General features: G+C 41.4%; 1 protein-coding gene across 1 annotated transcript in view; it reads left to right on the top strand.

Moving 5' to 3' along the window:
• Window positions 1-809: 809 nt before the first annotated feature.
• Window positions 810-16,364, top strand: part of PTPN14 (protein tyrosine phosphatase non-receptor type 14) — a 71,179-nt gene continuing 55,624 nt past the window's right edge. Inside the window, exons 1-2 of the mRNA XM_036380952.2 lie at window positions 810-1,131; window positions 7,742-7,911. Coding sequence (XP_036236845.1) covers window positions 958-1,131; window positions 7,742-7,911 — 344 coding nt within the window. The 5' untranslated portion in view covers window positions 810-957. The remainder of the gene's footprint in view (window positions 1,132-7,741; window positions 7,912-16,364) is intronic.

Genomic DNA, 16,364 nt, shown 5'->3' on the forward strand with positions numbered 1-16,364 from the left:
GGTTCTTGCAAGTGAGGATCATACATCTTAAATGTCATTACTCTGTATCTCTAGTTCTTCTGTCTACTTTGTGTTTTGGCTCAGCGGTTGCATGTGTCCCTGATAAATTTTAGGAGTACTAGCTAGAAACAATATCTAGAATATGTGTTCTCTTCCTCCCACTCGGTGTTGCCCCGGTCTCTGGCAACCGCGTTCCTGCCATTACTCATTCCACCTAGGAGGGTTTGGAGCTGGAAGCCTGCAAAATGTGAGGGATTGCCTCGGAGGAGGCTCCTCTGAAATGGCTCGGATGCTTCTTGCTTTTCACATGCATATTTTAGGTTTGATTTTTTCGGAGGTGCTGAGTGCCTGCATTTCCTGCGGACCCGCAGCCAGCCTTTCTTCTTTCAAGATCGCACCTCTTTTCAAAGCCTCTATTCCTTCGCTTTTTAAACTAGTTTTCAAAGCTGGCCCGAGGGCATGAAAACTCGAGGATTATGTTATAGACTCCTGTGGTGGGGGTAATGGTGGGAGAGTTAGCACCTCTGGATGAGTGCCCTGTAGAGTTGCTGTTTGTACTGAGCCTCTCAAAGAATGGCTTTGCAGTTAAATCCGTGCTTTAAATTCAGCGCCAAAACAGTATTTTGGAAGATTTGTTGTATAAGGTATTCATGTGGGATGTGTAGTAAGTGCCTGGCAATCCTGTGCGTGGAGGTGTTTATTTCATGGTTTTAAAATGTGACTCTTAAAATTTTTTTCTTTCTCCCTGGACTTCAGGAACGTCTTGTTTCACACTTCGGTCTCCTTACCTGTGTGTGTTTTGCAGGAATCCCTTGGAGCTTGCCCCAGGAATGGACAGCTCCCTCCGTTTCTGGAGGAGAGTAGTGGCAGCTGAAGAAGCCTTCGAGGCGAGTGGACAGGTGTGCTGATAGCTCTGGGAAGAGCCCGAGGAGGGGGCGATCCCGCCGGCCTTCAGCCATGCCTTTCGGGCTGAAACTGCGGCGGACCCGGCGCTACAACGTGCTGAGCAAGAACTGCTTCGTGACCAGGATCCGTCTGCTGGACAGCAACGTGATCGAGTGCACCCTGTCCGTGGAGAGCACGGGGCAGGAGTGCCTGGAAGCTGTCGCTCAGAGGCTGGAATTACGCGAGGTAAGGGCAGCTGGGGAAGGACCATCTGTCACTGGATGATTGGACACGTTTTTAGCTCAGGCAGTCTGTGCGTTTGAGTCATGTTGTTCTCAGGGCTAGCCAGATATGATCAGCAGCTGGAGCTTGGACTAACATACTCTGATTGCATGAAACGGCGCTCGGGGCTTTGGGCTGTTGCTCATCCGTCCTAGCTTTGAGAGTTCTTTGTAACACCAAGTTTCTTTTCTTAGAAAGCCGAGTGTTTCTTTTTGAGCTGGAATGCCAAAGGACAAGTTACAGTAACTTTTTTCTGAATGTAGCCCTGGTTTCACTGCGCTGATGGCTGAATTATGCAAATGTAAAGGAGACTGCCGGCTTTTAAACATCTGCCTTTATGTAAATACTCTTGTTACTATAAAACTGAAGAGAGCAACAGTAACACTAATAGTTGTGTTTTACTAGTGGGGTTTTTCTTCCTTTTGGTTTTGTTTAATATTTCACATCTAAAATCCTAAAAGACTTCTTTTACATTCCCAATGGTTCTGGAAATGTTGAAGAAACCAGTCTTGAATAAAGACTGAAATCCTTCATTTTCTACTTCTTGCTGTGTTGAAGTGTTTGGTATTTAAGTGTTGAATCCTTTATAGAAATAGCTCTCCAATGTGCATGGCACAAGTGAACTGACTGACTTTTCTTACCTTCTGTGGGCTCCCTGTGTGTATCCTACATCTAGACTTCTGCAAATCATAAGTGGAAAACCATTGCCTGGAAGTTGCTGTGTTATCATCTGTCTGTCCTGGCTGGTACTTTCTGTAAGCACAGCTGGAGAAATTAAAAATCTTGCAGTGTTTTATTCAGTTTGCCCATGGTAGTGGGGGCAGTGGGAAGGTAGCGTACAAATAACTACTATATCTGAAAACTAAACAAAAATTTGTTTGTTTGGTTGGATTTTTTTTTGTTGTTGTTGTTGCTGTTTTTAATAATGATAAAGAATGGGAGAAGAATGGGAGAACTCTGTGTGTGTGTCCAGAATAGGCTGGAAAATATGCAGACAGGAACAGGGCAGAGGGAATATTGCATAGTGTTTTTCATACTTGGGTGGTTTGTTTGTTTGGTTTTAAATATGAATTTTAGTAGAATCATCTCCCCCTCCCCTCTTTACTTACAGAGATGAAGATTTATCAATGCATCATGGTTCCATTTTTTTTTCTTTCTGTTGGTGATGCCCTAGGGTGTCCTTAGGGAAGAACCAAAGTTCTCTCTTTCCTTCCAATGCAGAAAGCATTGAAATGAATGAAGTGATTCTCCTCATGTTCCTTGTGAGCTTATCTAGTTGGTGCAGCAGAAGTTTGGGGCCTCCTGATTCTCTCTGGAGGTCCACCTGCATTTGCAAACAATAGCTCTGTCAGCAGGTCAGTGTTCTTTTCCACAAAGCATTTTGTGATCTCAGAACGTGTTTTGTTCCACTTTGGAACAAAGCCTGAAGTTCCAAAATCTTCCAGAGAAATGAAATTAGACAGTAGAGTAGCAAAGGAAGCTGTTTAGGTCCGTGTTCAGTTTTATGGGGGTTTTCTATTGCTTTGGTTTTTTTAATTTTCAAAATTATTTCTGTCATGCAAAAAGAAATATGTCAGCACAAAAAGTTTGTGTTTCAAGATAAAAAAATATTTTAACAACATAGAAGAGAATGCTTTGATGTTGTTGGAACTCATTCCCCTTCTTTCATCACCCTCCCTGCTTTTTTTTCTAAACAAGGTTTTGGCAACGTTGAACTGGTTTTGTAAAGTTCAGATTTCAACAGTGCAGCATTTTTTGACAGAAGTGGGTGTTTTGGTTTTTTTTTTTTTTTAAGGAGAGAATTACCTACCTCTTTCAACTCTGAGAGGGTCTCCCTGTATCTTCTTTTGCTCCTTGGATGAGGAATAATTGGAGCTGGCAAGCTTGGAGGTGCCTGGTGCTGTTCTTTGTTTCAGACCCCAAATTCAGTTCTTATTCTGCCCTGTAGTCTTCTTGCCACTGTTTGTAAGGATGATGAGGTAATTTGATGACTGTCCCCTTTCCTCTCTAGGTTTACCATAGTTTTTGAACTCACTGTCCACCCAAATTCTACAGAAGGGTCAAAAATATTTTCACAAAGCTCAAATTTCTGCAAGATTTGTGCAACTGGATAACTGAGTAGAGAAGCCTGTTAAGTATACCTGAGGCAAAAATCCTTGCAAGAATTCATATCACAGAGAGAGTTTTAAAATTCCCTGAATGCAGCAAAACCTGCAGCTGGGATATGCCTTTTCTTGGAAATCCTGATTTGCAAGCTGTGATGCACAAGTAAGGATAAGCCAACCTTCATTAAGTCTCGTGCTAGCAAAACAGTGCTAAAATCCTGTTTGTCTCCTCCTTGCAGTCTCAGGTAATACCTCAGTTTGGTTTTATGTTCAAATAGATCCTAGGTGTACCACAGCTTTTACCTTCAAGTTAGGAATGCATCCATGTCTCACTCAATCCAGTTTCTTAGAAATGAACAAAAAACTGTCCAAACCCTTCCTGTTGAAAAGCAAAACTCTTTGAGATTATGCCTTGTTGCGAGGGACTGTCAATCATACCACACATGACTGAAAAGAAGTATCTGGTGGATTATGCATATTTCTATTTGATCTCTGGGGAATGCAACTCCCTGCCTGACTGACTCAGGGTTCAGGAATAGGTCAGCAGAAAGTGGAGCCATGTAACTACTGTAAAATCTGGTTTTATCCTTTTCAGCAAAGCTCTTGACAAAGCATCAGGTCTTCTACTTGAACAGTTACCAGTTCCAATAAAATGAGCTCTTATTCCAGCATTATGTAAAAGGTAAAGACAAGAAGAGGGGAGGAAGGGAGAGGAAAGACAAGGTCCAAAATGTCATTTTATAATCTTGTATGTATGTGCACAGTTTATGGAAAGGATTTTTCCCCAATATAATGGCATTTTTCCATTCCACTTCCAGACTAAGTGAACCTACTTGAAATAGCAGAGTAATCTGTACAAATCTGTTGGAAGTCTTCATGTTTCCTTATCCTTTTGTTCTTTTTAATTCACTTTCTAAAATGTTAAAATGTTTAAAGGTGGTATGCTCTGATGTATTGTAGGTGGGGGAGAGGGCAAGAAGGTTCTTTCCAACCAAAATTATTCTTGTGAACCAAATTTCACAATGGTATGTCCATCACTGTCATCCTATAAGCCCCCAATCAAAGCAGGAGGTTGGTGAGCTGAGCACCACAGGCAAGTGCTGTCCATTGTGCAGAGCTGGCCTTTTGCTGCTATTCTGACCTTTACTTTAGTGGCCCAGAAGGTGCTCCTTTCTTTTAGGGCACAACTGAAACCTGGGGTTTTGCAGCCAGGTTGCCTCCAAACCTGGCTTGGTTTGACTCATCTTGCCAGCAGAGCTGAGATGGGGTTCAGGCAGTGCTTGGACAAAAGACCTTCTATGAATAAATGGCTGCTGTAAATGGCACCTTCCCCTCTGTTCAAGTGCCCTGGAGTAGCAGCCTTAATGTTTTTTGCCTGGAGAAGCTGGAACTCCATCTCTTTCTCAAGGATAAATATTTAGTTGGCCAACTAACCAGATGCTTTAACAAAACTGAGCTGGGCTCAATGAATCTTTTAGAATGACATTTGCTGGTTTAGAGATTTTCTGTCATCTTCTGAGGATGACCATTCTACTTGTTTGGCCCAACATAAAGGCAGGAGTAGTTCTGGACTTAGGAGGATAGCTAAGGCCAAGTCCAAAACAAATTAAGTTGCCTTCTGGACTAGCAGCTATTTATTTATTTATTAATGTCACCTATTTTAAGACTTCCCAGTGCAGTTTTTGTATGTCTGGTGTTGTGACTCACTGTATTTTGAGAATCACCTTTTCATTCTGGCACCCAAGTGCTCTGGTTCTTGTTTGCTGCTTTAGCAGAGGACTGCAGCTCCTGGAGGAGTGTGAACCAATTTCCTTGTACCACATATGAAGTCATGTGTGGTAGGTGAGACAAATTTTAAAACCTCGAGGGCAATATGTGTTACTTCAGAGCCTGACATCTGTAGGTATAGATATTGATTCCATGGAAATCCAAGTGCAGATGGACAAACAGAGCAGCTTTTGGAGTCAACCTAGTTTTTAATCAGCTGCTTATAGATAGAAGATCCCATTTTTTTATAACCTCAGCTAATTTTTGGGGTGCTTTGTGGACTGGACAGCATGGCATGACTCACCTTCTGGAGAGCCAAATGCCTTCTTGTAGCATGCTGAACTTGGTGGTCCAGCCATTTCCAGTCCCACGTTCTTCTGTTCATTTTTGGGGATCACTGATACTCATAGGGGGGAGGGTCTCTTCAGGAGAGCACAGTAGTGGCTACAGAAGTCCTCCACTGCAGGTTCTTAAAAAACACATGACATTTTCAAGAAGTGAAGTTGCTGGCAACAGGGACCTGATTTTCAAATAACTGTGTGTATTGTCTCTCCAAAGTGCATGAATTTGAGACATGAGCTCTGCTCTGCTATCAGTTCCTGTGCTTCAGCTGCAGTAGCTTGATCCTCTCCCGGCTGCTTTCCAGGAAAACAGTTGTCTTTCTAGTTGTGCAAAATGCATGCTGCCCTGTTTGCTCCACAGTACCTGCTGTAATCTAGAAGCTTCAACAACACCGTGTTTCATTTGCTTCTTGTTCCTTGGGATTGCTTCTAGATTTGGTACTTGAAGAGCCTTTCTACTGTAGCAAATCTAAACTTGTGCTGTTTCCCAGCCCCCACTCAAAGGGGAGGGACTGTGCTCATTCAAGCTGTTTAATTGCAATCCCTGAATTCTTTGAATAACTCTTCTAGGCTTCAGAGTCCAAATCTTCTTCTTTGGTAGATGTTTTACAAGTACTTCACACTTCAAATTGGGGGTTCTGGGTGTTGTGAATGTTTACTTTTTCAAGTAATATGGAAGCTCTGTTTTTGCATCTCTGCACTGTTTCTTGCTAAGGATGAGCTGCCCTGCAGTGATTTTCAAGTGTGTTAAAGGGTTCCCCTTTAGAGGTGGTAAAATCACTGCTTTTTTCTGCCTTCACATTAATTCCTTTTCTTTGCTGCCTCCACTGTCCCTCCCACCTTCATTTTAATCTAATTACTACCATGCTGAACTCATCAGAAAGAACTTTTTATCCACTGGTGACTACAAAGGGATAGTAGAAATATATCAGGGAACATTTGTGAGGTTAGTTTTGTTTGAAGTTTATCCTGTGGGAGATGCTGACTTCTTGATTTATTTGTGCCCTAGATAGATTAATTGATTGACTGATTTATTGAAGATACCTTTAATTTCTAGGAGGAAATACTACAAAAGAACAAGTTTGCTTCACTGTACCAGACTGAGCAGTGCTCAAGCTGTTTCAGGCTTAAATGAGCAATCAAGTTGAATTAGCTATCACCTTAGTTAAATGCTAGTCTGGATGTTGTCCAAAGTTGAAAATATGTATGTAATGAGACCCTAAAGTAAGTACACCTGTGCTCCCATTCAGAGTCTTGCATGTTTGTCTCTTGCATGCCTTCAGCTATAAGGTAGTTGAAGCAGTGCTTCCCTACTGGTTTGTTGCCATTTGTAAACATTTAAAATTTTTGGTATTGTATTACTTGTCCTTGTGTTGTGTGCTAAGTCATGGTGTGTGCAATGGTTTTTATAGAAACATCCATACCAACATGAAACAGTCTGTTCATGGTGGATTTTGCAAAGTTTAACATCTGCAATTTGTCTGCTACAATGTTTTTCACTTTTTCTTCAGATCTGCAGCCATAGTACTTGCTGTTTAAGTGCTTTTCAATAAAATCCTTCTTGATGGATTGGCTATTCCTTCAGCAGCTTTATTGCCACTTTGTAGCTCTAGTTCTGAGTGCTGTCTGTGTTAATTCCTCTTCACCAGCAGCAGTCCCGTGTGCCTCATACAGTAGCTGCTACAGCCATTGAGATTTGCACTGGGCAGGAAACAGCTGAGGTTTCCAGCCTGGTATTTCTGTAGAGCCTAGAGCAAACAACTTGTGTGATGTGCATGTTCTAACTGTATACTTGTCCATCATAAAACCTTGTGAGTGTGTTAAAAAAAGAGAAGAGTGAACAATTCTGTGTTGGGTAAATGGCTCTGTGTTGGGTAAATGGTTCTAGATATATTTTGATATATGCATGTGGGTTTGCATTCTTTTTTTTTTTCCTAGTTGGAGGAGTCCTTGTCCTTTGTGTGCAGTGGGCCTGATTCAAAGCCTCATGAAGCCTTTGCACTTTAATTCAGGCTTAGTGTTTGCTGTCTGTTCACAAAGCACAGGTGTCCCTTAAGAAAACACTCAGGCACTTTCTGTAAATCATTTATGTCACCTATGCCACAATGTCATGTAGAGCTCTTCAATATGCATTTGGGAGAGATGGTAGAAGGCAGATAGTGCACTGTGAAGTATATTGCAATATTAATTTGTCATTGTCTTCAAAATGTCCCACAAAAATGGGCAGTAAAAAAGAAATTACTTTGACTTTGCTTATGGAAAAATGTACACAATGCCATCTGTTCTTATTTGCATTTGTGACATTGTGTGAGTGATCTAGCTGGCAAAGGTAAACTGACACTCATGTGTTTCTCTATCTAGACTCACTACTTCGGCCTTTGGTTTCTCAGCAAGAACCAGCAAGACCGCTGGGTTGAACTGGAAAAGCCTCTGAAGAAGCAGCTGGACAAATTTGCCAATGAGCCTTTGCTTTTCTTTGGGGTGATGTTCTATGTGCCCAGTGTTTCCCGACTGCAGCAGGAGGTGACAAGGTATGTGCTTCCCTCTGTTCACAGTATTGGGATAGAGCTGGGAGAGAATGGGACTGTGACAGAGCATCTGAGAGAAACAGTTGCTCTGTTTCTGGCATTCAGTATTTGCTCAGGTATCATCTAGTTATTTCCTTTCCTGATGATTGCCCAAATGGGAAAAATTTGGAGAAGTCACCATTTGATTATGTCTGCTTGGGAAGAAGAAAAAAAAAGCTGTCTCACTGGATGATTGTGCATGACCAACTGCAGGGGAAAAAATGGGAGTTGTATGACTAAAAATCTGACATAAATTTTAAAAAGGACCATGGTGACTATGGATTTTCTTCTGTAACTTTCTACTGGTGAAAAGGAAGCCACAAAGGAACTCTATATAGAGTTTTAGTTTATTATTCTTAAGCCTACGTGTGCTTTGGTGAAAGTGAACTTTGGCTTTTTTTTTTTCCAGGTTTTGCTCATCCCACTCTTGATTTTCCCTTATGCTTCACAAAAAGATTAAAACTGTTAAGAGGGCATTAGTCCTTTAATTATGATCAGGGCGTACCTTTGCAAACAACTTCAGTGGGAATTACTCTTTTATTCAGAGCTCTGTGCTGCAGTTGTAACAATACAACTGTTTTGAGGGGCTATTTTTGTAAACCACATCACTGGGTGGTTTTTGCACATCTGTGCTGTATTGAAATTTAATAATACAAAAAAGAGAGTGAGGAGAAAAAAGCCCACCTCACCTAAAAAGGGGTGGAATTGTTTTCTTTTTAACCAAAATTATTTCATTTATCTAGTCTGAGCAAAGTTGTATCAGCACAACTAAAGGTAAAGCCTGGAATAAGTGGATGAAGGCTTCAGGGTGGCAGAGGCCTTGCCACTGAAAAAACCCTGCTGTTGCTGAAACCCTGGAATTCACCACATGGTCATAATAGCTAGGAAAAGATATATAAATAGTGAAGAAAGAATGGCCTTAACTCTAGAAGGCATCCAAGACATGAAGCAATTTTTTATATTGCAGATTGCATATTTTAAAGGATCTTTATTTGACACTGAACTGGGAAGTTGGTATTGTTAGGATGTGAAAAAGTTGTATCTTGAAGTGGCAGCTGTCAAGCCATCCTTTGACAACTGTTTGTGCTGAATTCTTGCCAAAGAGTGGGATAAAAGCATCATAAAACTTCAATTTCTCTGAGAACAGACCAAACACTGATGCTTGTCTGTATCTGTGTGTTCCTTCTTTGTAGGCACTGGGAGAGGGAAGCCTCAGTACCTTTTCCTTCAGAATTATTTTAACGTGCAGACGGAATGTCTGAAATGTTGTGTTGCTCAATTTGTCAGCCCAATCCTGGCCTGATTGTGTGCAAGGAAGCATTGTGGCTGCTTGGATGCTATTATCTCTTCAAGCTGCAGCCTGCAGTGCTGATTGCTCATTCATAGCTCACCTGCAGAGGTATATTTGCTCATTCTGCTCAGGCTGGTAATAACAAAGCATTTCAGTGACAATTGAACTTCACAGCACTCTCAATTGGAGTGGCTGCTGCTGAATTGTTTTTCTTTCTGAAGTGATTGATAGCATAAGCTGTAGAGTCTTATAAGTGCCTTTTATGTTTCTTTAAAAGTGTGTAGCAGTTTACTAGAGGATTTCAGATATAGAATAGCCTGTTTGTTTGTTTGTTTCATGGAGTGGAATTGCTGCACTGTAGATGGTGTGATGGCAGCAAACCTTCAGCAATAGGTAGATTCTTGTTTGAGGCAATGGTGGGGACATGGAGGATTCTTCCTGGCAGAGAAAGGCTTAGTTTAAAACCTGATTAGATGCACAGATGGATGTGGGCTTATAGGGTTTTTTTTTGGCTCTTGGTAAATTAATTCAACATTTGCTTTTATTTTGTTGGTGTCTGCTTCTAGGATTAGACTTGATCATGATATGATTACATGTGATGTTGAGGTAGGCACTGGACTCGCCCACTCAGTGCCTGTGTATTTGATTTATATTTAGGTACAAATGACAAATCTGTCTGAAATGCAGAACTTGTGATGAGACACTTCATCCCCTTCTGAGAGGCTGCAGAACCACCATAAACAAACCCAACCCCAAAACACAACCACCACCAAAGGCCAAAGGTGCAGAGGTGGTGACAATGCAGCCAGCAGTGGACCTGTCACCTTTGTAACCTTCTCCAAGTGGAAACAACTCCAGCCCTGAGATTGCCTGGCTGTGTTTGGAGCTGAAGGTGAAACCCATCTTTAACAGCAAGCTTTTAGTTAATTGTAGACTCCAGGGTTTCCAAGGTTGATTAATATTCTCTGAAGATGATGAAGTCTTCTGAGAATGCTTCAGCAAACACTGACATAATGCACAAGTATTCAAACACTAGGGAGTTGGTTTCCTGAGCTGGTTTACTCTGCCTCTGATCTGTAGGATTATAGACTTGATAGCTGGTTTTGAGAAATTTGTCGCCAAATTGAATATTCCTTCCTGTTTCCAGTGGCTGCAACCTCCTGTGTCTCACATACTGTCATTGCAAAAAGGGAAAATGATGCAAGTCTTTTAGGCTCTGTTGGTTGAGAGGAGCATTACTTAGGGTGTTGGTCACTGACTCTGAGGTAGTGTTCCTTAATAATTTTACTTGAAAGATCATCTGAAAGATCTTTCTTTCAAAAATATGTGAACAATTCAAAGCAATATGTGAACCATTTTGTGTTTGGCTGTTGTTTGATGGTTGGGATGAACAGGAAGAATCCTGGTACCAATACTACAGTATTTATAAAATTATAACTCCTTTACATCTTATCATAACTGCCAGAAGTAGGAAATGCTGATTATGCCTCCAGGCCTGTGGATTTTAACTGCTTGCAGGTGTTGGTAGTGGTCAGGAGCTCTTCATGGTTTCTCTGGTATTGAAAAGCCAAGTGTGGAGGCAGAAGTAAGGGTGAGTAACACTGCTCCAAGAACTGTGTCCCGGTGCTGGACAGACTTGATGGAAACCTGTCCTCATGTGCCATCTGGGAGAGGAGTGGAACAGCAGTGTTGTGAGAAGTCAATGCTGTCCCTCACAGGGAGTCACAGTGTGGGAAGGGCAGGTGATCTACTGAAGTCAAATGCAAGCAGCAGTTACAGAATGGTTGAGGTTGGAAGGTATCTCTGTCTGGAGATAGGAGATTGTCTGCTCAGAGCAAGGTCAACTAGATGAGATTGCTCTAGGACCATGGAATATATTAATGGAAGGAGAGATTCCACACTTACTCTGGGAAATCTTTTCAGTCACCCTTGCAATAAAGAAGGGGGGTTATGGTTAGAAGGCATGCCATATGTTTCAGTTTGTGCCCAAATGACCCCATAATTTCAAATTGTGTATTGATGCTGAGTGGGTGAGTGGGCTACCTGGGCTGGCCGTGTAACTGGTTATTTAGGACCTGTAGAGCTGCAGGCACCTGCCATATAAACACAAGTACTGCAACGTCTTCATGTGGGATGGATGCCTGTAGTTAATTTGTAAGAGGTATTTCTGATAATATGAGAGACTCTGGTAAAGAAAATGAAAAGACAAGACTGCCAGAGCAGTTTATTTAGTTTTTAAGCTCTTAGAAGCCAACCTCTGAGACCTGCAAGAAAAGATTAAGTGAAGAGTACTCTGGGGAGCACATTAATTGTTTTAGTAGGTCACATCTGACTCTGGCTTGCAGTTCTTTCCTTCTTTGATACAAGACTGATGCTTGAAGATGAAAATGTTAGTGGTGTAGAGGTTTTTTCTCTTTGGATGAAGTTAATTACTGGGACAGGGTAAGAAGCACCTGCAGGACATTTTCAGCCTTGTTCAATTTGTGGTTTTGAATGCAAATGCTGGGGCTACTCGGGGCTGTCACGTTTCCTGACCTGTGATGGATGCTTCCCAAGGATGTCCCAGGGAAACATACAGAAAGCAGACACCAGTTGTAGAGTACCTGTTTTTTGTTTCTGGTAGTGGCCATTACATAAATATTGCTATGCCTTGCTTTCAGTGCATTGTACTCTTGGCATTAAGCCTTCTTCTAGGAAAGCTCTTTCCTACCTTCTAGACCTCTTTTTCTCTACCCTTTCTACTCTGTTTCTTTTCTCTTGAGTTGAGGCTCCCATCTGTTTATATGCCCTGTTCTTAATCCTGTCTCTTCCAACATCTCAGTGATTCCAGCATCTCCCTGCCCACTGGTCATGGCATTCTACTGGTCCCCAGTCCCACAGATGTTTTCCATTTTTACAGATTAACTAAAACTCCATGATAATTCCTTAAGTTGTCAGTAGGAGTTTTCACCATGTTATTATTTCTACAATTTGAAAATTTCTAGAAGAATTTGTGATAAACAGAATAAAAAAAACAAAACAAACAACAACAAAAAACCCTCTTCAGACTCAATGGCAGTTATAGCAGGAGTAATTTGGGTGGGAGTATGGGGATTGGCACATTAGCAAAAAGCATTTTTCATGGAAGGCTACTTAGACAACCTCTTTTTAGTCATCCAGCTGTTCTCAGTGAGCAGCCATCACAGATGGAGATGCTGTGTGTGCTTTTGGCATATTTAAAGCACCTGGGATCTGCATACTGTCTGATATAAAGCAGTCTTTGTGATGCCCTGTAGAGAAGATATTTGCATAGATTAGACATATAAATCTGCCTTTTATTTTCTGCTAACTCCTCAGAGAGGAGGCATCCTTTCAAGCATTTATTTAAAAAAAAAGTCTTTGTATAGTGTCTAAAGTAAACAAGCTTTCTTTCACTGTGCTCTTGTTCCAAAAACAGAGAACCCACACACTCTTGTGGCTTTCTGAAAATGTGGGTGCGATGCTGCTTTCTGCACAATTATCAGACAATCCAGGGCCTTTTTCTTTTCTCCCCTTCCCACAGTTCTAAGGGAAAACTGAAGTCACATTTTACTTCCCACAGTATCTCTTTCTTAGCATGTGATACTGCTGTGCCTCCTCTGAAGGAATAAAGGTGTGCTTTGCTCTGGTTTGCTTTTTTCTTTCCTGGAAGAAGTTTTCAGTATCTTACTAGGTGCTCTGTACTCAGTAGTATCCAGTGGCTTTTGTGCTATTGCAGAGTGGGACACAATTCTGGGAAGTGAGAGCAGTTCCCAGTACAGGTGCCCCATGGAGCTGGGCCCCTGTGGAGCTCTGCATGGTAGGTCTGGCATGCACAGCTCTGCAGGGAGGGACATGTTCCAGCACCTGCAGTGTGCTGCACTGGGCTTCTGCCCCGAGTTCAGCTGTCAGCTCTGCATTTCCCCAGAAGAACATGCTGTACAGCTTTCCTGTGAAAGGAAACAGTGTTTGGAATGGGATGGCTGCACCTGTGAAGTGTGGGAATGAATGTGTTTGCAGGTGGAAAATTAGAGCCCGTGGCTCCCAGGCTTCTTTTTTGGATGGTCTGGGAAAATTCAGCCTCAAACTTACCCTCTTTTAACTAAGTGAAAATTTATTTTCCCCAATATTTTGCTGCCATACCCTTTTCTTCACCATTTCTTGTAGCTATTGTTTTGTCTTTTAAGGAAATATTTCTTCTTCACTGTTCCCAGCCTTTCCATTTCTTTGTTTTTCTATGAGTGTTAGGTGAAGACATTTTAAACAGAAGTTCTTTTAAAGCATAAAGAGGTACAGACTCCTAGGACTATATGAATTTTTAAATTATGTGAGTATAAAGTAGAGGGGGAAAATTAGTGTTTGAGTGCTTCATATTTACAGGGACGAATGTTTTCGCAAATCTGTTTTAACAATATTGGAGTTTTTGCCTTCCCTCAAAAAAGTCCTTGTTGGATGTCTTGCCTACTTGAGCTTATCTTTGCTTTTAGTCTGCTGTGCTTTTCTTTTTTTTTTTTTTCAAAAAGCTAAAGTTTCACATCCTCCTGTGTAACTAGCTTTTAAGACAAGTCCAGTCAGCTACAGATTTCTACCAGTCACTGCAGTCTTTTCTGCTAGTTACTGCTCCTTACACTGTGCTTTTAATTTCTGTGTTAAGGCTGGATATCACATATCGTCCTGTGCCAGCCTGGTTTTGTGGCAAGCTCAGTGAAGTGGAACTCTTTTGGCTATTAAGGACGTAACATTTACATGTGACAAGTACATGAGGCTGCTTTGCTTTTCATGGTTGGTCACACCTGCAGCTTGTGGCTGCAGAAGTCTCTGTGTGTACTTTTGAGCTCATGGTCGTTGGTTTGGCTTCATTGTCCAAAATAATTATTTTGAATATCACACTGTGCTGGAAAAAACAGCACAATGTGTACAATCAGATTTGTTCCAGACATCCTGGACTGTGCTTGCCTGAAGCGAGGACTGTGACTGATTGTGTGGCCGTGCTTGTTGCTACACCACAGATAGACCTACAGGATTTTTTTTAATGCCAGTGGACCTCAAAAATGCACTGGCATTTAACAAATTTTCTATGAAAGTACAGAAAAATAGCATGCAGGATGGGAGGAGAAGAGAGATGCATGGTTTGGATTGCATGGGTGGATTGGTAAATGAGAGAGAACTGAGTGATACATGGCAAATGGGAAGGTAGAATGATAAAAAAAAGTCCAGAGTTTGGTCTCTTACACCTGAAGATTTAAGTCAGAATTTAACCCTTCAGTGCTACTGGTATGAAACAGAGTGGAAAAAAGTTTAGTTTTCAGGCAGCAGAAGTCTCACTGCTTTGTCTTGCTTTGTCTCTTCCTAGGAGCCTTTGTCAGTTCGTGTTTATGGTGTACTTACCAGCACATGTTTTAGGAGCATGCCTGCTGTCTTGGAAAGATCTTATCTGAAGGCAGGCTATGTAGTTTCCAGAAATATGATTGCACTCATTGCCTGCTTTTCTGGGAAGTGTCATGGCTACAGTGCTTGTGCTGATGAGCTCTGCTCACACCACACAGGAAAGGCCCTGACACACAGCCCTCCCTCTTGGCACCAGAAACAGCCCTGTGGCTTGCCTAGCTGGAAGAATGATGCACCTCCTCTTCACTATGGTGTTGTCTCCAACATAAATAGGATATAATGGTCAGAAGAGTCCTGTGTTTTTAGCTATTTTCAGTTATAAAGTTTGTCAGTTCCCTTTGTTTCTTAGCTTGAGCTACCCTTGTGTAGCATAAGCCAGTGTAGCTTTCTAGAATATTTCCAACTTTATAATTATATATGTATTTTTATATATATATATATATATATATGTATATATATATGTATATATGTATATATCGTATTTCTATTTTATAGAAAGCTTTGGATCAATGGACTGCAATGTTAAATGATTTGCATGAATTAAACAGTTGCTGCTATACACGGAAGCTGTATCAAATGAACAGAAAAGGACAGGGTAAGAATGTGTAAGAATGGCAGACCTTAGAAATGGAAGATAATTTAATCCCATGAATCTTGTCAAAGCTTGTGTTCTCAGCTAAATGATTTGGGGAGTCAAATTACTGGGTAAGTTTTTACAGAGGAATGGTGTGAAACAACAGTGAAAGGGCATGGGGTGTCAACTGCCCCATATGTGGTGGTACTATTTCTTTCCTGTTTAACTAGAAGAACTAATAGAGGGTGCTGTAGGTATGCGCTGAGTATTGAAACACAGCAAAAGAAGAGATGGGATAAGTACTAATCTAAGTGTCTTATTCATTAGAGTATTTGTGGGATATCATGGTGAGATCTCCCAGAGGAAGCAGTAGGAGCTCTGGAGCTGAAATTTTATAAATTGACGTGAGGCAAATAAATTTTTGCTGGAACAGAATTCCCTTGCTTTTAGATAGCTCTTGACAGCCTGCATGACCATACAAACCCCAGTCCTGTTCAGGGTCCTCAGATTGTTTGTCTTACGACTGGAACTGCACCCCATCTCCCAAAGCTGGGAGAAAGGCAGGCTCTGGGATCCATTGCTAAGTGGAGCCAGGGAGTCCTGAGTCCTCAGGGATCCCAGCTCTCTTCTGCTGAACAAGATTGTGGGTGGGTCGTGAAGTAACTTGGAAATGTCGGTGGCTTTTTTTTTTCTTTTTCTTTTTTTTTTTCTTTTTTTTTTTCTTTTTCTTTTTTTTTCTTTCTTGCTTGCTTTTTCTTTTCTTTTCTCTTCCTCCTAGCTGCTGGAATTTGGGCTCATGTTGTCCAGGCAAGGGAGCAGTTCTGGAACTGCATGCAAGCTGGATGAGTCCTAAAAGCCCTGGGTGGCCACCCAGGCTTAGACAGTCCGGGATATTCGCATTTTGGTGCTCCTTTGATGGTTTTATTGTTTTGTTTTAATTATTAGACTTTTTTAATATTAGTGGCTACTGCAGCATGAAACGCACACATTAGGCTTGTACTTGCCTTGTTGTAAACACCCTGATACTTAATTAGCTTTCATGTTGTATTTAGAGAACAGCAACAACAAATAATGTGCAATATTTACCTGGGTCTTGTTGTGTTCATATTATTGCAGTGTATGTGTTGTTTCACTTTTCAGTAACATTTTTCAGTTGGTTCTTTTTTG

Source organism: Molothrus ater, chromosome 3 (genome assembly GCF_012460135.2).
Source record: "Molothrus ater isolate BHLD 08-10-18 breed brown headed cowbird chromosome 3, BPBGC_Mater_1.1, whole genome shotgun sequence".
NCBI classification, from domain to species: Eukaryota; Metazoa; Chordata; class Aves; order Passeriformes; family Icteridae; genus Molothrus; species Molothrus ater.